Source organism: Typopeltis vanoorti, chromosome 24 (assembly GCF_054136105.1).
Source record: "Typopeltis vanoorti isolate ZY-2024b chromosome 24, IOZ_Tvanoo_1.0, whole genome shotgun sequence".
Taxonomy (NCBI): Eukaryota; Metazoa; Arthropoda; class Arachnida; order Uropygi; family Thelyphonidae; genus Typopeltis; species Typopeltis vanoorti.
Genome location: NC_143572.1, coordinates 46,125,282 through 46,148,715, shown reverse-complemented (window position 1 = coordinate 46,148,715; position 23,434 = coordinate 46,125,282). Strand labels below are relative to the sequence as shown.

The window sequence follows — 23,434 nt, the reverse complement described above, 5'->3', positions numbered from 1 at the left end:
GAGAGCAAGGAATGAACCCAAGGGGAGTAAAGATATAGGTCGTGTGCCAAAGGGGACTCCAAAAAAAGGGGGTGCTCGAGTGAAGAATATAAGGGAATGAGCGCTGTATCGGCAGTCTCTTGTCTAATCGTTTTCTTGGTTCGTGGTTCAGGAGTTAGCCAGTGGTTTGAGTAAGGGGGCGGGGATGAAGCATCAGTGCTTTGATGTCGGACGGCAGGTTTTCCTGAGAATGCTGTAGGATTTCACGCAGAGCTGAAGGTGAGATTTCCAGCACTAGCAGAATCAAGCCCTCGCAGAGAAGTCCCATCGAAAGGAATAGAGATGTTTCCTGAGACTCGAAAATCGAGTCAGTGATCGGCAGTAATTATGAAGATAGCGTAGCCCCTATGCTGGCATAAGGACAGCCAATAAACAAGAGGTAACTATACGTACAAGTGGTGCTGAAAGATGTCGGAAAAAGTTCAGTAAAGTAGAATTACTCTATTTTGTGTTGTTTAGAATTCCTTTGAAGAGAGAAAATTATATGTGAATGTAAATTATGAACATTATTCTAAAGAACTTTGTGGACAGACTCTAATTAAATAGTTAACCTCCTTCTGAGAATAAGAAGAATTGTTTGGAAGAAGTCTTTTGTATTGTATGTGATTGAGTTAACTTAACGAGATTAGGATTTGGATTTTTAGTAACTGAGTAACATTAGAATGTTTGTTTATATTATCTTATGAATAGCTTGCAGAAGGGAATTTTAGCTTAACATTATATCATTTGCAATCTATCCCAATTTTCAATTACTGTGTTTTACGATGTTTTATAACCTTTGATTTAATTTAGAGTATGTTAATCTCTTAACTCGAGTTTCCTAATTTAGCATTGAAACTAAAATTGAATGTATGAATTTCTTTAGTGTATTTTGCTTTGATATTCCAATAAGCATGTTTTATTTACCTAAACCTGAGTCATGCCCGATTCCGATTCCGATTTACCACTTATAAAAATAGAACCTCTTTTGGCGGGAAGAAATTAGAAAGTGTATATAATTATTGATTTAGGTCATGACTGCAGCCTGAATCTATAAGGCCATGTTAAAATAAAATCATTGTGTAAGAACGCCTCAGAATCTAGTATTGCCTCCCTGAGCAAGGATCTTTTTTGCTATAGGATACTGGCTGGCGCAGTAATATAAATTTGCCAGTATCGAAAGAGGAAACAATCCTAGATGTAAATATATTAGGCCTGATATCTGAAGAAGTAAAATAGCGATTGAAAGATAGAATAGGAAGATATAAATCAGTAAAATATAGAGAAAGCAACGACGTAACAAAGGGAAACTGGATCGAATATATTCTAAGAGGAAATGGAATCATCAGAGATGCCATGGAAGGAAAAATAGATGGAAAAAACCCAGAGGAAGAGTAAGGAAAACAATGTTAGATGACAATGGAGATAGGTACACAACCTTGAAAGAGAAGGCTCAGAACAGAAGAGAGTGGAAGGAAAGTTTTTGCTATTAAGAGAAGAATGTGTCCACATACACAGTCAGAACAGTTCAGTCTTGGTTTAAGGAGTACCAAGAATAACTTCAACATCTGTCCTGGCCAGTTCATTCACCTGATTTGAATATTATCAAATCACTGTGGGCAATTTTGGAGACCAGAGTGAGAAACAGATTCCCTCTTCCAACATCTCTCAAGCATTTGGCAAATATTCTGTACAACAAGTTAAATTAAAATATGCCATGTAAAAATAACATTGCTTTTGTTTTCTAAACTGTTATTTTCAATCATGTAAATCATGTAAAAAAAGCCATGTAAAAAGAGAATTAACTGTATTTATATAGTGTTGTATCTATTTTTTCTGATATTCCCCTAATGTATGATATTGCTATGGCAGGCTTGTAATCATGGAGTATCTTGTGAATGGTTTTTTTATTGTTATTATTATTTTTTAGCCATTTCTTATAAATGTTTGGCTAAAATAATCATTTCTTCCCCCAATCCATGACCTTCTCTTCAGAAAGATTTTAGTAATGCTATCACCATCTCCTATGTCTGAGGCACATCAGAAAAAATATCCACAATCTTAAAGAAATACAGACTTTGCACACCACTTTCAAGCCCCACTTAAAACTAGCTACCCTTATCTGCTCCACTAAAGACACACTTCCTTCCCTCTCATTTCCAAGTGTATACAGAGTTCCTTGTTCCTGCAAGTTGGTCTACTATGGACAGATAGGAAGATCAGCTACCATCCGAATGGAAAAACATAAAAAATGCATCTCTAGTCATGACTAGAGATGTATTTTTTATATTTTTATGTCAATCTGGCCTTGCAGACCCTGCTTTAGATACAGCTCACAGAATCATTGAAAAAGACTATCATGCTCTATCACAGTAAATTTAGAAGGGAAAGACTATTTTTAAAATCTGTTGCTGCTCTTAAAAATCAGCCTAATTTAAATAAATATAGTTGCATAAAACTTCCAAAAATATGGGAAACACTAATATTTCGAGATCCCAGTTTACATCCTAGGCTCAGACAGGTGTACATAGAGGGTACCTCACCTAGTTAAGACTCTAGTGTTAGTTTTGTAACCGAGATGAAATATTGGAAGCATTAATACTATTTTTAATTGTTTCCTTATACCATTTCACTCCATTAAACTTTTATCATGAGTTCCATGTTTGATCTCTAGAGCAGAGTTTGTATTATAAAAACAAAATAAATGCAATAAAAAAATATATAAAAAATTGGCTTGTACGTAGCTAATGTGCTAAGGTTTAAAAACTTTCATGGATGGGAGTTACATAAAATTTTAATTTTATTTTGAGATTGAATTAACACTTCTCCATAACTTAGCCTGTAATGACATTGCCCTTTGGTTGGAAAGACCTAGTTTGAATACCATCATAAGACTGCCTAGGATGCAATCTTATAATGGTGTTTCAATGGAAGGTGATTTTTCCAGTCACATGCAAGAGGTGGCAAGGTTCTTCCTCCTGGAAGCTCAGGTGTTGTATCCAGACAAACTGGCCTCAAATAATGCAATAGAATATGGGGTTAGACTTAACTTCCCTATCATAGCATTAGTTATGCTTCTGTGAGCAGTTATTTGGACTTGACAGGCTGTTGAGCCTGAATTACAATGGGATGATGAGATGAGATTTAATTAACTTGGTTGAATAAATGCTTAGTTAAATATCCTAACTAGTGTGGATACAGTATTCTGACAGTATCTTTGTAGTGTCCTTTGGTTGGATTTGAATCCCATCTAGGATGCACTGTTTCTCATTGCATCTTAAGCTCTCTAGCCTGTCATGGCTGAGTAACTTGTCTTGTCGTGCTTATCTTTGCATTGTCAACATCAGTTGAACATCTCCTGTCATGTCCTTCCCAAAGTCAGTGTATATTAAGCAACAGTGATCTGTGAACTGATCCCTGAGGAACACCATTTGGCAGGTGACAAATGGTGTTACCTTCCATTTGGCAGATTCACACTCCTATATATGACTTTTGGATACCTGTCTGTCAGCTGCCTATTCAAGTCAGTAGTTTATATTCTAGTTTTGTATTCTCTAATTTACATAGCAGCCTTTTAAGTGATATCCTGTCAGAATGCCCTAGTATAGTCCAACCCTATCATAGTGTATCCATTCCATTTATCTAACTCAGCTGTAACATTATTATAAAATATGAGCAAATTGCTCAGGCACTACCTCCATTTAGTAAACCCATGCTGCTTCTTGAAAGGTATAGCTTGTCTCTCAACTCGTTTCTGCATGTGAGTTCTTACCAAATTCTCTAAAATCTTTTCCATCATTCCAGAGATAATGATAGGTCACTAGTTCATATGTCAGTTTTTACACTATCCTGGTATACAATAGGACTATTATACAGTCTTTCATTCTTCTGAGATCTTTCCTCAGCTGAGATTTCAAGTTTATGCAACCAGGTTACAAGCCTACCCGAACCAGTTTGGCTGAACATTCCTACAACATAACATGCTAATAGCTTGTCTTCCCCTATTGTCAAATTCTTATTCAAGTGCAACACCTAGAATCTTCTTCTCATGCAGCTCTATTTCTTCATCATTATTATGTATTAGTAGCACTGTGCACCATTTTGCACTCACCATTTGATCATTATTTGAACAGTTGCATCTGCTTCTGAAAAATACTTACTGTTTGCTTTCAGTAAGGTTATTCTTCCACATCCATTTTTTCTTTTACATAATAGTATAATGATAAAATTCTTTAGGGTTGCCATTAACATGTGCAGCCAATTTCTTTCTATACTTTGCTTTCCATACAGTACTTGTAACTTTTCTGGATTGTGCCTTTTATGTTTTAACTTCTCAAGCTTGCTATAATGATATATTTTCTTATGGAATTCTTGTTTAATAAGGATGCACATCCATTTCATTCTCTGGGAACATATTCAGGTACTGCATCATTTAAGCATCTTCTCAAAGCTTCGCTGCATTGTTGATATCCTTCCCATTCTGTAACTGATACCATGGAATACGCATAATATTCTCCTGAGTTTGTCACAATTTCCAACTTTGTTCATTGTAAATTATAAAAAAGATATTATATCCCATATTGTTTCTTAGCTGAATAAGAAACTCAAAGAGTTTCATGCCGAATATAGAAACTATATAAAGTGTGGCGATTTCAAGCGTAAGCAAATGTACATTTGAAAAGACAACCCAACTACAATTAAAATATAACTTTCAAACCACATGTCAAATTAACAACTTTAATCTGTTCTCCTAAGAATTAACACCATCCTAATCGTGGAACTTTATATAGTTTCTATATTCGGCATGAAACTCTTTGAGTTTCTTATTCAGCTAAGAAACAATATGGGATATAATATCCCTTAACTTAAATAAGTTCATGTCGCCGAATTGAAGCCTTTGGCTCTTCATTATAATTAATAAAAAAAAATGTTTATTAAATGGCTTATATTTTGAACTAACATCCTCAGAGCAAAATAACATGTTACAGTTTACACATGACACTTGATGCTTCATTGATGAGGTCTTTGCCATTTAGGTCTATGGGCAAGACACTTTGACTTCTTTTGTGTCTTACTTTAACAGCCAACACCCTAAAATTCACTTCACATTACAAAAAGAATCAAATAACTAATCAAATAACTGCCTTTTCTTGACACGTTAGTCACTTGCCTTTCAGGTGGCTTTCTATAAATGGAAAAGGATAGTGAACCAACAGACACAGGAGATATCTACATAAACAATCACATCATCATCATCATCATCCAATCCAACAGTGTGAATTCTGAAAACACTTGCATATAGTGCCAAGACTATTTGTTCTAATGATGTAGCCCTTTCCACATAACTCAGCTATGTTCATCATAGTTTTGGCAAGTGGCTACAGCTCCCTCAAAATAGATAAAAGACTACATGTCCATCCCTACTTCTCCCTCCCCAAACACAAGAACAAAACATAACTTGCCTATTTCATATATCCAATGTACATTTGAAAAGACAACCCAACTACAATTAAAATATAACTTTCAAACCACATGTCAAGTTAACAACTTTAGTCTGTTCTCCTAAGAATTAACACCATCCTCTAGCACAGTGCTTCCCAAACTTCTGGATGTCAGGGCCCCCTTTGCAAAAATTAAAATATTTCATGGCCCCCCCTCGAAAAAAAATCATAATAGAGAGATATATTATTATAATATTTATTGTATTTATATTCAATACAAAACATACACAGCGAATATTGCAAAAATCAAATGCATATATTACATTTTTTGCCTCTTACCGTTTGGTTCTGAAGACGATGCAGACTGTTCTGGTAGAATATGAAATACTGTCCTTTTTTTTTTAGTCTGTTTCTGCTTCTGATTGTTCGCGGGATTTTTTTTTTATTTTTTATCAGCCACTTATCCATCTCAGGGTTAAATTTTTTAACGTAGAATAGATCAAATAATATCACCACTTACCGATACTGGCACACCACAGACTGATAACATGAAATTAGTGAATATTACCTGAATAAGGGAATCCCTGGACCAGGAACATTTTTTTCTTTTGTGACTTTTCTCCCTTTATGGTAATTAAGCCTAACGCAAAACAGACAGCAAATGCAGGTTATTAAAACTTGCATATGATTGGTGCGGTATTAACAAAAGATCGCGCAACTGAAAGATAAAAGCATAGCTGACAATTGAGTTGAAATGCTAACTCTCTCCAACCGAATTCCATATGTGAAACTGCCATAACATTCATTATATATATATATATATTACTTAGTTTTAACACTTTTACGAATTTTAACACGTTCAGTTGAATTTTATTGCTGCCTTGGGAAATCGAACTCACACACATCTAATTAATAACAATAGTTTTTAGTTAGATACTGTGTTTGCCCATGCAACATATGGTTTTGTTTCAGTCTATACAGCATAGTTTCTGTATGAGGGGATATGTGATTCATTAATTAGTTTATTAATTAATGAATTATATTTAGTTTATTAGTTAGTTTATTTTATTCAAATTAGTTTATTAATTAATTTATCCCAGTTGTCTCTAATTGCACTATTTGTTGAGAAATATATTACACAGACTCCTCATACCTTATTCATTGGCATAATAAAAGCACTTGTTTTTATTGCTTCTGCAGTATAGTGGCTGTTAGGGAGGGCGTGTTGTTTACCACTGCAAGCGAGTTACTATCTCCCCAAATGAACTGGTTTAAGCTTTTTTTCATGTGTGAAGTATATGCGAAACTTTTATTGGTAACAAAAAACTACCTCGGATGACAGTGATAATATAAAACGAGTTTTGATATATATATAGTCAATATCAACAGTCCCTGATTATGATGAAAGGGACAGGAAGATTTGGAGCTTCCCTGGAGAGCATTCGTAGTAAATATAATTAACCACTGCTTTGAAATGAAACATATGAATAAGCAATATTTACTAATATTCATTAAACGCCGAAATACGCAGGAAGCAAAGTTTGTGAACCAACACCAATGTGTGAATTTTTCCATTAAAATATAAAAAATAACAAAAAAGAAATAATAAATAATAAAAGTTAAATATGTTTCTTTTAAAATAAAAAAAAATCTACTTAGTCTTAAAACATTTTAAATTTGTTTTCATTATTTCATGGCCCCCAAGGGGGCCACGGCCCACAGTTTGGGAAGCGCTGCTCTAGCACATCCTGGAGTATATGAAGTGACTGTGACTTAGTCTACTGTAGACAAACAGGAAGATCCATTAACATTCATCTTGGAGAACATAAGAAATACATTTACTACCATTATTATGGCTAGTCAGAACTAGTAGACATGCTTTGGATAACTCTTCACACAGAATTAGATGGAAGAACACCACTGTTCTATATAGTTGTTATTACAGGTTAAAAAGACTGTTTTTAGAATCAGCAATGGTATGAAGCATTCTCCTAACCTTAACAAATATGGCTACATTAATCTCTCAAATTTTTGAGAGAAGTAATCTTAAATCAACTCCTACACAACTGTAAAACTTTTTAATACAGCATTAGAGGGTGCCAAATTAAGACTTTGAATCTTTTGTCCATTACAATTTGAATGTTTCACTTACTCATCACTTGTAAACTACAACATGTTTTGCTTTAAGGATGCTGTATAATAAATTTAATTTAATCCTTTATCCAAGTATGAGCAAACAAAGTTTGCGCCTGAAAGTATCTTCAGGACTGGGGTAAGGTGGTACAACACCAGGGAAACTCGTTGCAAAGGTGGAGCAAGATACCAACACTCCTGTCTCAGTATCTCCTATAATGCAAAACACATCTCCTTGCGGATATGTCTAATGTTATGCATTAAGGGAAGGGCCACTTTCAGGCGCAAACTTTGTTTGCTCACACTTGGATAAAGGATTAAACTAAATTTATTATACTCTAACCAAGTGAAAAATAAACTTTCAACATTTAAGGATGCTGGTTAAGGAAATCTGCCAAACTATAAGCTAGTTAATAAAAATTCATTTATATATTAGTTTTGTTTGGTGTTGCAATACCATTAAAATAAGTTATGAATGATGTTCAACATCTAACCCTATCAGCTAGATTTCTTCAATATAATGACTTCACCAGCACAGTTCATTATAAAATGAAAGTGATAGTGATGAATGATAAATCATCGTGTTGATATATTGATCTTTTAGCAGAGAAGTTATACAGTCTTCCTAAAAGTGGAAGGGAGGGGAAAGTTCAGTATATTTTCTGTAGCAGTGCTATTTGTATAATTTCCAATATACCCTGGTCTTCCTCTGGTCATTTTCTCTGCCACTTTTTCCTTCACACATAATGCTTTTCTAAATGACCACTTCTGATTCCGATCACACTATCTCTGCTTATGTAGAGCTAATCATAACTTCATTTTTCTCATATAGTGTTTTGTTTCATATCTTCATTTTTTAATATTTTTCTGTTGTAGTAGATGTTTTTGGTTAACCCATGCAGTTTTTCTTTAATTCCATATAAATATATTATTCATCTGCCTTGCTAATTCTGTTACATATTTCTATTTAATATCTCCCACTTCACTAAAAATTATTGTTGTCTTCGTTAAATTCCTGAAATGTCCTGTGAAGTGATGTAAAGAATGTTATGATAGTACTACATGAAAAATTTACATCATTAATAACTTCCTATCGATTATTTTACTTCTAGCTCTCAAATCCATAAATTATAACTGGCTTGTATACTGCTAGTTTGGGGTTCTGACTAATTTTTCTCTTATTCCATATAAATTTATTCATTTGACTCACCATTATACCAGCTTTTCTATTTCTATTGTGTATTTCCATATTTAATTTACTATCTTCACTTAAAATTGCACCTAAATAGCTGAAATGTTTTACTTGTTCTATAGATTCTCCATTCAGAATGCAGTTTAAGTTTTCTCTTCCTGCCTATTTTCATAGTTTTGGTATTTTTATTACCGATATTCATGCCATATTAGTTGCAGCAGTTATTTAGTTTAGTTAAAGAGTCCTCCAAACTTGTATTGAATTCATTTAAGGGTACAGCATCATCTGCCTAAAGTAAAGAGCTGAGTTCAACATCTCCAGTTTTGATATCAGGTTTAATGCTACTTTCCTTCATAACATGATATATACAGATAGTGAATAACAGTGGGGATAGCAGGCACCCTTGTCTCAATTCCTGATTTTGCATCAAACCATCTTCCTATACCTCCTTCAATTTTAATAGTTGACTTTTGACTTAAATATAGAAATTTTAAAATCATAAAATGGTATTCTTTTAGTTCATTGAGATACAGTTGATATGGCCTGTTTTCCTGCCAGTTTTCATATTTTTATTCTTTTTATTATTGATTTTGGTATTAATCAGTTGCTCAGATTGGTTGTGTCTTGGAAAATTCTAAAATGATTTACTGAAAAGGATGATATAATTTATACAGTAAAATTTTGCTCCATTCTATTGCATCTCATCCTAACAGTAAGGTAATTTTCCTTTGGGATTTTGATGTTCAAACTCTACAAGCTTTCCATTTCCAATTCCACAGAACAACTATTTGCCATTAGTAGTACCTCTCAATGTAAATCATGTGTTTATCCACTATAGTTTATCCAGATAATCTTTGCCACCCTTCTAGTACTTTTGAGCTTTTAACCAGTTCTAAGTATATTGTAGATTATCAGCTACCCTTCTGAAATAATAAATTTAGTTTAATCCTTTATCCAAGTGTGAGCAAACAAAGTTTGCGCCTGAAAGTATCTTCAGGACTGGGGTAAGGTGGTACAACACTGAGCAACTCGTTGCAAAGGTGGAGCAAGCTAACATTACTCCTATCTCAGTATCTCCCATAATGCAAAACACATCTTGCGGATATGTATAATGTTATGCATTAAGGGAAGGGCCACTACCCAGACTAGTTTTGACCTTTATTGAGGTCTCTTCAGTGGGAGCCAGGCCCAAGTGGAGATACGAGGTAGAAGCATTAGCAAACGGTGTGCCACCTTTTTATTAAATTACTCTGGATTTAGAGAAAGATGTTGAAAGTTTATTTTTCACTTGGTTAGACCAAATGTGAGCAAACAAAGTTTGCGTCTGAAAGTATCTTCAGGACTGGGGTAAGGTGGTACAACACTGGACAACTCGTTGCAAAGGCGGAGCAAGCTAACAATAGGCACAAACTTTGTTTGCTCCCACTTGGATAAAGGATTAAACTAAATTTATTATAGTCTAACCAAGTGAAAAATAAACTTTCAACATCTTTCTCTAAATCCAGAGTAATTTAATAAAAAGGTGGCACACCATTTGGCAACTCCTATAGGTAGAGATGACCTTGCTAATGCTTCTGCCTCATATCCCCACTTGGGCCTGGCTCCCACTGAAGAGACCTCCAAGGGCCACTACCCAGACTAGTTTCGACCAATAAAGGTCGAAACTAGTCTGGGTAGTGGCCCTTCCCTTAAAGCATAACATTAGACATATTTGCAAGGAGATGTGTTTTGCATTATGGGAGATACTGAGATAGGAGTGTTGGTAGCTTGCTCCACCTTTACAAGGAGTGTCCTGGTGTTGTACCACCTTACCCCAGTCCTGAAGATACTTTCAGGTGCAAACTTTGTTTACTCACACTTGGATAAAGGATTAAATTAAATTTATTATAGTCTAAGCAAGTGAAAAATAAACTTTCAATACCCTTCTGAAAATTGCAACCTTTGTTCAAATTTTTTTATTTAACATCCTTTTATGAGCCATGTATCCTTTGGCACTACTATGTAAAGCAGTATAATCTAATTTACACTCTTCTTTTTCATGACCACTTTACTGTTTCCACTCTTCTGATCTGAGCACTTGCTCTGATGGAATTACTGAAATAGTTCCTTCTGGAATAAAAATTTTCATTCTCATTCCATTCAAAATCTTTCTCTATCTAAGTCTTGGTTCTCCATCAAGTGTTCCCAGGCAGTCTAAAAATAAATAAATAGCATATCACAAGTGATTTGTGAAAAAATCTCTACCTTCATGGCTTTAGGTACTCTGCAACTTGCAACAGTTGGAAAAAAAGAAAAAAAAAACTAACAGAATAAATAAATAAATAAAAAATCAACCAATCCAAATATGACTTTGAAAGAACAAAATAAAAAAAAATCTTAATTCCTACACTTGCCTTTTTTCTAGTTTCTTGTCAAGACTTTTGGGCAGTAATTTTGCTTTTCCATGCTTCCCAAAATAAAAGAACATTATCACTCAAAGACAAAGCTGACCACATAGCATCATAATTCTCTAATTCCTGCATAGATAATCTGGATAAATCACTTCTTACTATACCATGAATAATATGTTTCATCTCCCTTCTCTCCCCCCCCCAACTTAAGGAAAACTCTTTGAATAGATCTTGACAGTAAAGAACAGGAATCTTCTTAGAAGTAAAAGTGCTGTTGTCTGGTGAGGCTAATATTGTAGTTGTAGCTGGCCATCAGTCAACATTTCCTTTGAAATAGCTCTATCAAAGCTTCACATGTAATACTGTGCTAAAGGAAATTCACTATATCAAACTATTCCTGAGGTCCCTATGTGAATTTGCTATAGGGAATTTTAATTATTTGGCAACTTCCAACAGCCAGGAGGTGACTTTTTTTTTTTTTTTTTTCCAAAGTCCATGGATGGTTAGGCATGGATTCTTTGCAGATTCAATCTATACACTTCCTTCAAACCAGCTTGGAAACTGTCTTCCTTCTTACTAATTATCATGCAAAGAATACATTATGACCCCTTTCCTTATCAGGTGTCTATCAGGTACCCTGCTAATGTCATCTTTGCTATTTTGACGGACTGGCAATTTTGCTCTGATTAGAATCCAAGAACATCAAGACTACATTACATTTTTGGAATCTGACAAGTCTGGTCTTATTTCTCATGCTGTTGACACTAGGCACAAAGTTATTTGCAACCAGACAGGTTCTTCATTCTAGCATTTGATCTTTTCCTTGAAACATGTGGAACACTACAAAATCATCCTAACCATAACAGCTCAGACTGTATGCCATTCTCTAAGTTTTGAGAAGTGATTACTATTAATTGTTTATAATGTTTTTTTTTTTAAATAATTATTTTAAATGATTTTTTATCTATGGAACTTTTACAGTTGTTTCTTTGAACACTAATAGTGTAATCGTATACTTCAGCTGTGACCAAGACACAAATTAGTATACAATTTGTGTACAACGTATTTTATGACTCATTCTTATGATTCATGTTTTAAATGTAGTTACCATTGACATCATCAGGTCTGTCTCCATGATGATGTCCACATAGTGTTGGATGGAATATATTGGAGTTTTTGAATAAAATTCTATATATTTTTTATATATGTAAGCTGTGAAAGTTTTTAAATAAAATTATATATATTTCAGAAAGTAATAACCATAGTAGCTGAACAATCCCAATTGCCGTCCATTATTACCACTTCCCAGTCAGCACCCATTGTGGTGGTTAATCAGAATGCACAAACATTAGGTAAGTTTTCTTAAACTATTTTAGGAAACTTCCTGAAATTACTGATAAAGTTTAGTCTGCACTAACTGTTGTATGCAGTTTTCATGGGGTCCTTTGAACACATTGTAGGAAATCCAACGTACATGCCTGTTAAATTTTTCCTTGAAGGAATTGGCTCTGAAACTCCCAATATCTATGGTGACAGCATATTCTTTTCCCAGAAAAAAACTACCTTACTGAAGTTCCCTTTAGCTTCTAGCCATTCAGAATGTGTTATTAGAATTTAAGTTCCTTAACTTAAAATTGTCTTTATTAGAAGACAATCTTTTAACTTAATTATACTGTGTTCTAACAAAGAAAGAAAGAAACAAACAAAAAACTTGCTTACTTGATTTGTTTCTAATTTACTGGGTGTATAACACCAATAGAAGCTTGAAGAACAAGTTACATTGCAAGCCACGCTATTAACTTTGGAATGTGCCTGTTTGCTACATCTATGATGTTTTTATACTGTAAAACAAACTAAAAGTTTCGCATTAAAGACAAAATCCATGTTTTGGAATAGTAGTATAGACATGAAATACAGCTTCTTATGATTTTTGAATAATTTCTATACCTATTATGATATAAATGCACATGAACTTTTGTGCTTTATTCATTGCACTCATGATCTTATCACTAAGAACACCTAAAGCTCTGTCAGCAATGCTATTTTTGGCTCAATATTGCAAACAGCAGAAAGTTCAAAAATTCACTATAATCAACTATGACATTAAATGCTGCTGTGTCCCCCAAAACTGTTCATTCAGCAAATGCAGTCATTTATTTTTAACTTAATTGTGTGTGTGTGTGTGTGTGTGTGTGTGTGTGTGTGTGTGTGTGTGTGTGTGTGTGTGTGTGTGTCATGAAATTTTTTCAAAACCTGAAGTATATTCATACTGTGGGGGTTAAAAGTTTTTTTCCAATTTTCATTTATCTTTTTTTTTATTAATTTTTAAAAAAGAAAGAGTGTGCTCTTTTTTTATTTATGTTTTACATTACCACAACTATATCAGAAATCTTTACTGCAATGGTGATAAAAGGATGTGAGATAATCAAGAAGATATGCTAATCAATGAATATACACAAGTCAACCTGTATATGGGTATTGAATTGTTTCCTGTGGAATTGTTTTCCTCCAAGTGCTCTTGTCTTTCTCTCACAGACATAAAACTAACTTTGAACATATTTGGAAATAGTTATATGTGCCCTCCATATATAAATATGAATTTGTGTAATTTGTAGTTCATGCCATGGTCACCATAGATGGATTGAAGTTTGCCTTAAATCCATCTATGGTGTAAGTCTTTCCTTGTAAAAGGCCATTAATAATATCACATGGATAATTCTATTATTTAATTTTTTTGAAATACTGGATTTAGCTTTTATATTTTGAACCAGTTTGATTTTTTGCTTTTTCCAAAGAGGTGAAATTACATAACTTCTTTTTCGGCTTTTTATTAAAGAAGTTTCTGAGCAGCAATAAGGAAAAATGAATTCAAATACCACTCCTCTTAAATACACAACTGAAACTTGTAGCATGTGAGCAACAATATTTGATTTTACTTTCTTCCTTTCTTTCTTTTTCAGTGTTTCTTTAATCTTATTTTTTCAGAAATCAGTTTGTGGGACCGATATATATGTTGCCATTTTATAAGAGTTTGTTTAAACACAGGCTTGTTTGTATAAATAATATTTTGTACAAATGATATTATCAAAGAAAGCACGTAGGAAAAATAATAGAGGAAAAATGGGATCACTTAATAGCAAACTTGGAAAGAGATCTCATATTTGGTCTCTTCACTATGAGATCTCTTTCCAAGTTTGCTATGAAGTGATCCCATTTTTCTCTATTATTTTTCCTACATGCTTTCTTTGATAATATCATTTGTACAAAATATTATTTATACAAACAAGCCTGTGTTTTAACAAAACAGTTATAAAAATGTTTAACATAAAAAGTTAAACTTGAAATAACTGAAGAGAAAACCTGGCTTGACTTCTTTCAAAACTTATGGCAATATAGCAATGAAACTAAAACTGATATAATTCTATCTACTAATTATATAGCACAATAGCAATACATCAGAGTAAGTCAGGAAAATCCCTTGAAGAAGAAGATGGAATAAATATAGAATTTATTAAATATGCAGGCATCCTGTTCATCAGATGACTGTTAAAATTATTTAACAATATCTGACAGCAAGAAAATGTAAATGAAAACTATAGAGCAGGAGTTTCAACCTGCAGGTCATGTGCAGCCTTCGATCTCCCAGAAAGTCTGCCTCGTTCAAATTTTTATACGTTTGACATTGTTGAGTAACCCTATGTGAATAAATGATTACTAAAAGCATCTGTAATAAATTTTCTCTCAAATTCTTCCCATCTTTGGACATAAGACTGTTGGTCGTGGTGGAATTTTAGTATGTTTTTATCCAACTGTTATGGAGATCAAAGAAGGTAAAGAACTATGAGAAACAAATGAATTTGAAACATGTCGAGACCTGCTGAATGAAGCTGAGTTTAAGCATGAATTCATCTGAATTAACAGTATCCTATTCCCACTGCTTTCAGTCAGTGCCCATTAAAACATATGCCAGATAAGTTTTGCAAATATTTTGAGTTCTTCCCTAATATATCTTCTGTTTAGGTGTGAGTGATTTTTTTTTTTTTTTTGGTTTTGTTTTTGTTACTTTTATCAGCTAATTCTAAAGTGTATCTAGTAATAAAGTGATTATAGACTGTGGTAATCAGTTGGACTCTTAAAATTCACTATTTTCAGAGTCCAACCCAACGTTAATATTATTCTGCCTGCAAATGAGATTATAATATCACAAGCATCGATAAAAAATAGATGCTTGTGATTATATAAGTTTTATGAAATTTTTGGTCAGTATATTCTGTGATATTTGAGACATTGAAAAAACTACCATAGTAGAGCAATAATGTTATCACAGTCATTATGTCACATGACATAAAATTGTTTTTGTAGTAGGTTCTACATCAGCAGCAGAAGCTTAGTTTTGGTGTGTAACAAATGCCTCGTTTCTAAAAAGTTAATATTAATTTTGTGATCACACAAGTGTTGCTGGAGAAAAGTTTTCCACATGTGTGCCTGTGTACACGAGGCAAAAAAAAAAAAAAAAAAAAAGGCTAGGTGGATTCGGATTCAGTGTGGTATGTTAATCACTTTTTATAGTGTTATAAATTATATTATTTTATTACATAATTAGTCAATAGAGATATTTCTTTTCAAATTGATTTAAAAGTTTATAATTCTAAAAAAAATACCCTTTAAGAAGATTGCCTCATTAAATTTTAATTTTTTTAAAAAAAATGAAAAATAGTAGATGAAGGCCATCATTTCAATGATCAGTGGTCAAATGATTATTTTTTTTGAACATTTTTGAAGATACATTGTGAAAGTGTTAAAAGTTTGAAATTGTTCATATAAGGGGCACTATAAATCTCATCATAAAGATGTTGAAAGTTTATTTCTCACTAAATTATTCCTCTAAATCCAGAGTAATTTAATAATAAGGTAGCACTCCTATAGGTAAAGATGACCTCTCCATTGCTTCTGCCTTCATATCTCCACTTCTGGGCCTGGCTCCCACTGATGAGACCTCAATAAAGGTCGAAACCGATCTGGGTAGTGGCCCTTCCCTTAATGCATAACATTATACATATCCACAAGGAGATGTGTTTTGCATTATGGGAGATACTGAGATAGGAGGGATGTCAGCTTGGTCCACCTTTGCTACGAGTTACCCTATGTTGTACTACCTTACCTCAGTCCTGAAGATATTTTCATGTGCAAACTTTGTGTTTGCTCGCACTTGGATAAAGAATTAGACTAAATTTATTATACTTATCATAAAGAGTACTCATTGTTTCGGTGAACAAAACTTGTATGCTGTCTATGCTAGTTATCATGCGGCTAAATGCATTTGTTAGAATGGGAGGCCATTCACTGACGGTGAGTTTTGTAAAGAATTGCATGTTAAAAGTAATGGAGTAAATGTGTACAAATTACATTGTATTCAGAATGTGAGTTTATCCTTATCTCCCATTACAAGGTGTTTGGAAGAGATGGAAGACAATCTTTATAATAAATTGACTGAAAGGACAAAAAGAATTTCTCTACTTCTCTTTGGCTCTTGATGAGAGCAATGATATAACAGATACAAGTCAACTACTGATTTTTATCAGGGCTGTTTATGAAAATTTTGTGATCACAGAAAAGTTGTGTGCACATACAAAGTATGAAAGACACCTACACCTGCAGAAAACATATTCTTGAAAGTATCCAAATCTGTAAGAAATCTTAATCCTAGTTGGGATAAATTAAAAAGTATGACTGCAGACTGTGCGAGAAATATGACAGGGAAAAATGCTGGAGTAATTGCATGAATTATGGAAGAAGTGGTGAAAGTTAAAGTTAATGCTGAAATTCCTATGCAATTTCACTGCATCATTCACCAGCAGGTATTATACAGTAAGATCATAAAATTTGAAGCTGTTATGAGTGTTGTTGAATCAAGCATTAATTACATCAGGCATTTTGGTTTGACTCACTGCCAGTTTAAAAATTCCTCTCTGAGTTTAATGCTGAATATGAGGATGTGCTTCATCAAGTGCCAAAGTTAGGTGGCTTAGCAAAGGAAAAGTCCTGAAGATATATTTTTATTTTCATCGTGAAATTGATATTTTTCTCACTGAAATGGAAACATATCAAGAAGAATTGTCGGATCCAAATTGGGTTTGGGCTTTAGCATTCTTAACTGACATTGCAGATCATTTGAATAATCTAAATTTAATATTACAAGGTAAAGAAAAACTAGTGTCAAATATGTATTCTGAGGTGAAAGCTTTTGAGGAGAGATTGAACATTTTGGTGAAACAGTTTAATACAGGTACTTTTCACACTTCTCTTGCTGTTAAGTCGAATCTAGCAAAATAATGGTTTCTCATTCAGCTCTTGTGAGAAGAATTCAACAACAGGCTTGGAGATTTCCACAAACATGCCAAGGAAATAAGAATGTTTCTGAATCCATTTGAAGTATCACCAGAAGACTCTTCTACAATATTTCAGATGGAATGCATTGATCTGCAAGCCGTTGATGCTTTGAAAAATTCTTACAAAGAAAACAGTCTTTTCTTTGTAAGAATTTCCTAATTTCTATTCAGCACTACCTGATATATTTGTGAACCTAAAGAGATTTGCAGCAGCCATGTCCTCCATTTTTGTTAGCACATATATTTGTGAATCAACATTTTCGAAAATGAAAACAATCAAATCAAAGTGTTGAACAAGACATCCAAATGATTTACATAATATTTTAAGATTCTGCATCATGAACACTGAAGTGAGTATTAATAAACTTCCTGATAATTTGCAGCCTCAGATATCACATTGGATGTATGTATATCTTCTGATAAATAAATGTATTAATTTCATAAGTTTAATTTTATCTTTTGACTAGGACAGATATTTTGTTATTTTTTGTTTTGTATATCTGTTGGCTATCGTAATCTTTCAATGGATGTGATATCCATTTTCTATAAATTTTACTACTGTTCACTAGTATATTTTTAAGTACTTTGTCCTACCTCCATCACTCATGCTGAGGGCATAATTTGACTAACTCACTCTTAAAAATAATAATAATAATCAGATTTTGTCTATGGTCTGCAAAGTCTTGTCAGTAGTGAATGTGGTCCTTGGGAGGTGAAAGGTTGAAGATCACTGCTATAGAGGATTTTGTCTCCTAAATATTGGTTTTAAGCTATATGCACAAATATCAACTTCAAAACTTACATCATATATAGAAGATAAACTTTATGAAAAGAAGGATGATTATATATTGATCCAGATTTGACATTAAAAATCCTAATGGAAAAGCATTGCAAATTCAACATTGAAACTATTTGTAGATTACCAAAAGCCTTTCACAAAGTCAAGAAGTTAAACATTCCAAATTAGCTACATGTACCCATAAATAACATATGTCACAACAATTAAATAACTGTAAGAATCAGTGAAAAAATTACAGAATGGAAATCGGTCAACAGAGGAGTCGGTCAAGGATGCCCATTGTTATCACTCTTATTTAATATCTATGTAGATAAAATACTAAAAGAAATGGAAGAAAAATATAAAACCAGCATTTAAACTAGACTGTCAAACGGTATTTAATACTGGTTATTTGCAGGTGAAATAATTATAACAACAAGTGAAGATAGACTCCAGAAATCGTTATTTTTTAAATTTAAACACAGTTTACTAAAAAATTTGAAATAGAAGTATTAACAGATAAATAAAAATCATGGCTTTTAAAGGACCATCTCCGTTTAGAACTAAATATTATGATTTGAAAATGAAATTCTAGAATAAATTAGCTGCTTCAAATAACTCAGATGCTCTATATCCTATAAAAGAAGTTGACATAGATAGATACCAAAATTTCAAACTTTCTAAACATAACAGGCTTAAAATTATTTTTAAACCTAACCAAGTTCAAAATCATACAAGAATCGGAGTTTAGACCTTTTCGACCTGTACGGAAGTGAAATAACCATAAGAACTGAAGAAAAATGAATAAACTGTAGATGAAATTCCTATGAAGGACAGCAGTCTTGTAATTTTTGTCCCAAAGAGTATAACCTGTTTGTGACAAAAAAAAGTACAGGAATACATAAAGAACTAAAAATAGACTTAATATTAGATAACATATACTAATACAGATGGAAATGGATTGAATATATTGAAAGAATGAACAATTCAAGACTAATCAAAAAAAGATACTTCAGTACATGAAAGTCAGATACTACTAAGGAAAAGATGAATTTGTGTGTATCTCTAAATGAATCCCTGATAGTTGCGTTCTTAAACAATAATGGAAAGTGATGATTATTAATAGTCATCATCATCCTTGCATGGATTTTAGGTCCAGTGGCTTGTTCCAGCTTTATTTAGTATATTTTCCAGGTTGTCCTTGATTATTTCTATATCCTCTATTTGGATTGCATTGAAGTATTTTTCTTGGGTTATCTTGAGCTGTCCAAAGCTCAAGATAACCCAAGAAAATAGGTTTTAAATCCTTTTTGTGTTTATATATTCTATTTTTTAAATTCTTTACATATTTGTAATTTTTTTCCCTTGGAAGTGTATGTAGAAATTTCATTCCCCTGTTTTTTCTTTTTTTTCCCTTCAGCTTTTATAATCCATATTTGACTTCCACACAGTAAAAGGACTTGCCAGAACTTTATAGATTAATTTTTGTATGCTTTTGAAATTGTTAGGTTTGAAAACATTGTTATCATTGATCACGCCTGTTATCTTTAAGAAATTGTGGCATCAGCATGTGCTTCTTTTATATAATAATATAGAGCATTCAAGGTATTTTAAGCAGTTATTTATCTTTTTATTTAATATATTTAGCAGTTAATACAATTTTATTTTCAGTTATGATTTTCATTTTATCTATTTTTAGCAATTGTGTTTAAGGAAAATGTTGACGTTTGTAGCCCATTTCTTGTTATGTTTATTTGATCATCTCCAAACAATAGGCTATTTAGTTCTGTAATATAGTTGAAATGCTGGTTCTCTATTTTTCTTCCATTTCTTTATTATTTCATCTATATAGATATTAAATAAGAGTGGTAACAATGGGCATCCTTGACAGACGTCTCTGTTTATTGGTTTCCATTCTGTAATTTTTTCTGTCAGTGATTTGCAGCTGTTTGATTGTTCTGATGTGTAGTTACTGAAAGTAGCTTATTTGGAATGTTGAACCTGAGTACAATCCAGAGAATGTTCCTTAGGACTTTGTCAAAAGCTTTTCAGTAATCTACAAATGCTGTGTTGAATTCGCAGCACTTTCCATTAGGATTTTTAGAAACTGCTGGGGTAATATGCACTAATCCTTTTCAGAAGCCATTTTATTTTTCATGAAAGTTATCTTCTACATGTTCTTGTAGAAGTTTCAAAGTTATTATTTGCATGTATAGCATAACCAGTATTTAGGAGACTTACTATATTATAGTTTCAGTTATGTTTTTATATATATATATATATATATATATATTGGAATAATAAACCTTATTCTATCTTTTTGGTATTTCTCCTTGTTCCCCTGATGTTAAATAATTTCAAGTCATGAGAGCTGTTGGTTCTTTGAGAACAAACAGTTCAAAACAGCTGTCATGCTAGTGAAACCTAACAGGCAAATATATAAGTTCTTGGGCAGAATCCATGTCTTTTAATTGGTATAATCCAAGGCAACTCCAAAGTTGGAGGTTTTATTCTCATAAGCCCTATAAATTTCAAAATTTATTTCTATATTTGGCATAAAATATGGATGGATTCATATATATCCTCCAATTTTAATATCTCTAATTTGCTAAATTGAAGCTCTTCGGCTTTATATTTTATTATTTAATTTTAAGTCATTTGGTGAAAAGAATGCCTGCATATTACTAAGTTTGTTTATTTTTATTTATAAAACATTAACATTTATTTTATATTTATCTTCTCCAGGAGATTTTCCTGATGTATTTTGATGTAATGTATTTCGTGTTGGATACCGCTGTTATTTCTTCATTTGTATAGATCGGGAGAGTTAAAAGAAAATATTAATCTCTTGGAATAATCAAAGGGCCTGGATTAATTTCTTCAGTAACATATGGCAAGGTAGTTGCATTATATCAGTTTTTATGCTACCTTGCCATAAGTTTTTGAAGATATTAATCCAGACCCTTTGATTTCAAATTAATATTTTCTTTTAACTCTTTATTCATGTTTCCTAATATTTTATATGTATTTGTCTTTCACTGTAAGCTATCTTTCCATTTTTGTTCTGAAGTGATCCCATGTTTCTCTATTCCTGCTTTTTGCTATTGCTCTTTTGTGTTTATAAATAATTTTTGCTTCTAATTTATTTTGCATTTATCCATTATTTATATGTGTCTTCATTGTTTTTACCATCCATTATTTATAAATAATGGATATGGAAAGAATTGTTTCACTCTGCTGATTACAGTTTCTTATTCCCTTTTTCCTTTTCTGTTTATCTTTTGTTCCAGGCATTCTATTATTTCATTCTGTTTCTATATCATTACTTTGTTTGTTCTACTTTTCCATTTATTTTGTGTAAGTAGAGGTAATTAACATTTTTATCATAAAAAAGTTGTAAGATTCCTGGGGAATCTTGTCTTTGCTTTAATTTGGTTAATTTTAAACTATCTCATAATAGATATATTTATCTGATTCTCTTTCTGCTATTTAGTATGAGGTGGTCTGAAAAGTTCTTGGCCTCGGCCATAGATGGCAACACTATCAGCAAGATTTTTTTTCTAAGTTGGTACATCTATCATAAGCATCCATGTTGCAAGTCATTCTCTCAAGTAGTTTGTTTTATACAGTTGTCTGAAGCAAAAGTGTTGTCTGTATCCTTTGAAATGGATAAAATTGAGTATCATGCAGTTATAAAATTCTTTGTACAAGAAGGTCAAAAGAGATTCATAAAAGTTTATGGGCACTGTTCTCCTTCGTTTTCGACAATTAAGAAATGGGCTGCCAAGTTTAAACATGGCTGTACCAGCCTTGAAGATGATCCACGTGAAGGACGTCCAAAAAAGTGTAACAACACCAGAAATCATTGATCAAATGCACGATATGGTATTGGATGACCAGTGAGTCAAAGTGTGCGAAATTGCTGAGACCATAGGCATTTCAAAAGAACGTGTACGATATATTTTGCATGAAGAATTATAAATGAAAAAGCTTTATGCAAGATGGATACCACGCTTGATCACAGCAGATCAAAAATGCACTTGCATGAAAATCTCTGAACAGTGCTTGAAGCATTTTAACAAGAATAAAACTGATTTTGTGCGTCGATTTATTACTATGGATGAGACTTGGATTCACCATTACACACCAGAATCCAAACAGCAGTCAAAACAGTGGACAGAAGCTGGTTGTTCAGTGCCAAAGAAGACAAAGTCAGTTCCATCAGCAGGAAAGGTCATGACATTGGTGTTTTGGGATGCTAAAGACATTTTATTTATTAATTATCTTGAAAAGGATAAAACAATAACCGGGAAAATATTATTCTGATCCATTAACCAGACTAGACAAAAAAATTCGTGAGAAAAGACCCGGTTTGCAGAAGAAAAAATCATCTTTCATCAGGACAATGCACCTACCCACAAAGGTGTTTTGACAATGGAAATATTAAGGGATTTGCACTATGAATTGTTGGAACATCCCCCCCCCCCCCCCCCCCCCCCCCCCCGCCTATTCCTCAGATTTGGCTCCCTCTAACTTCTATCTCTTCTCAAAACTAAAATTCTTCCTCGCTGGTCAGTATTTTTCTTCTAATCAAGAGGTGATTTGCAGCTGTAGAGGGGTATTTTGCAGATCTTATTGAGAACCACTACAGGGACAGGATAATGGTGCTGGAATAAATGTATTAGTCTTAAGGGAGATTATGTTTAAAAATAAACATAATTTTGAAATTATAAATTTGTTTTTTCATTTAGGCCGAGAACTTTTCAGACCACCCTCATATAGCATAAAATAGTAATTTGTTGATTTTTTTTTATTTATACTATCCACTAAGGCAACTATAGTAAATGAAGAAACTTGGTTTAGCCCTTATATATATTTAATGCTTAAATACTACATGTGTAAATACAGGTGTGTGCCATGATATTTTGCAAATCAGAGCTGCCTAACTTTATAGAGCCAATTGGTGTGCCAGGAAGTTCTTAATAAGCCCACTGAAAGCTTTTTTTTGCTAGATAGGTCTAAAACTCAGTTATCCACAATGAGTGCTATACTTTTGAAACTATTTAGTTTGAAGTATACTAATCTGGAGATTG

The 23,434-nt window shown here is 32.9% G+C and overlaps 1 protein-coding gene across 5 annotated transcripts in view; it reads left to right on the top strand.

Annotated features, from left to right (window-relative positions):
* LOC150093154 (uncharacterized) overlaps positions 1-23,434 on the top strand; it is a 349,981-nt gene that overhangs the window by 319,752 nt on the left and 6,795 nt on the right. For all 5 annotated transcript variants that reach the window (XM_090413479.1, XM_090413480.1, XM_090413478.1 and 2 more), the window contains one exon: positions 12,424-12,526. In XM_090413479.1, the coding sequence (XP_090269605.1) occupies positions 12,424-12,526 (103 nt within the window). The remainder of the gene's footprint in view (positions 1-12,423; positions 12,527-23,434) is intronic.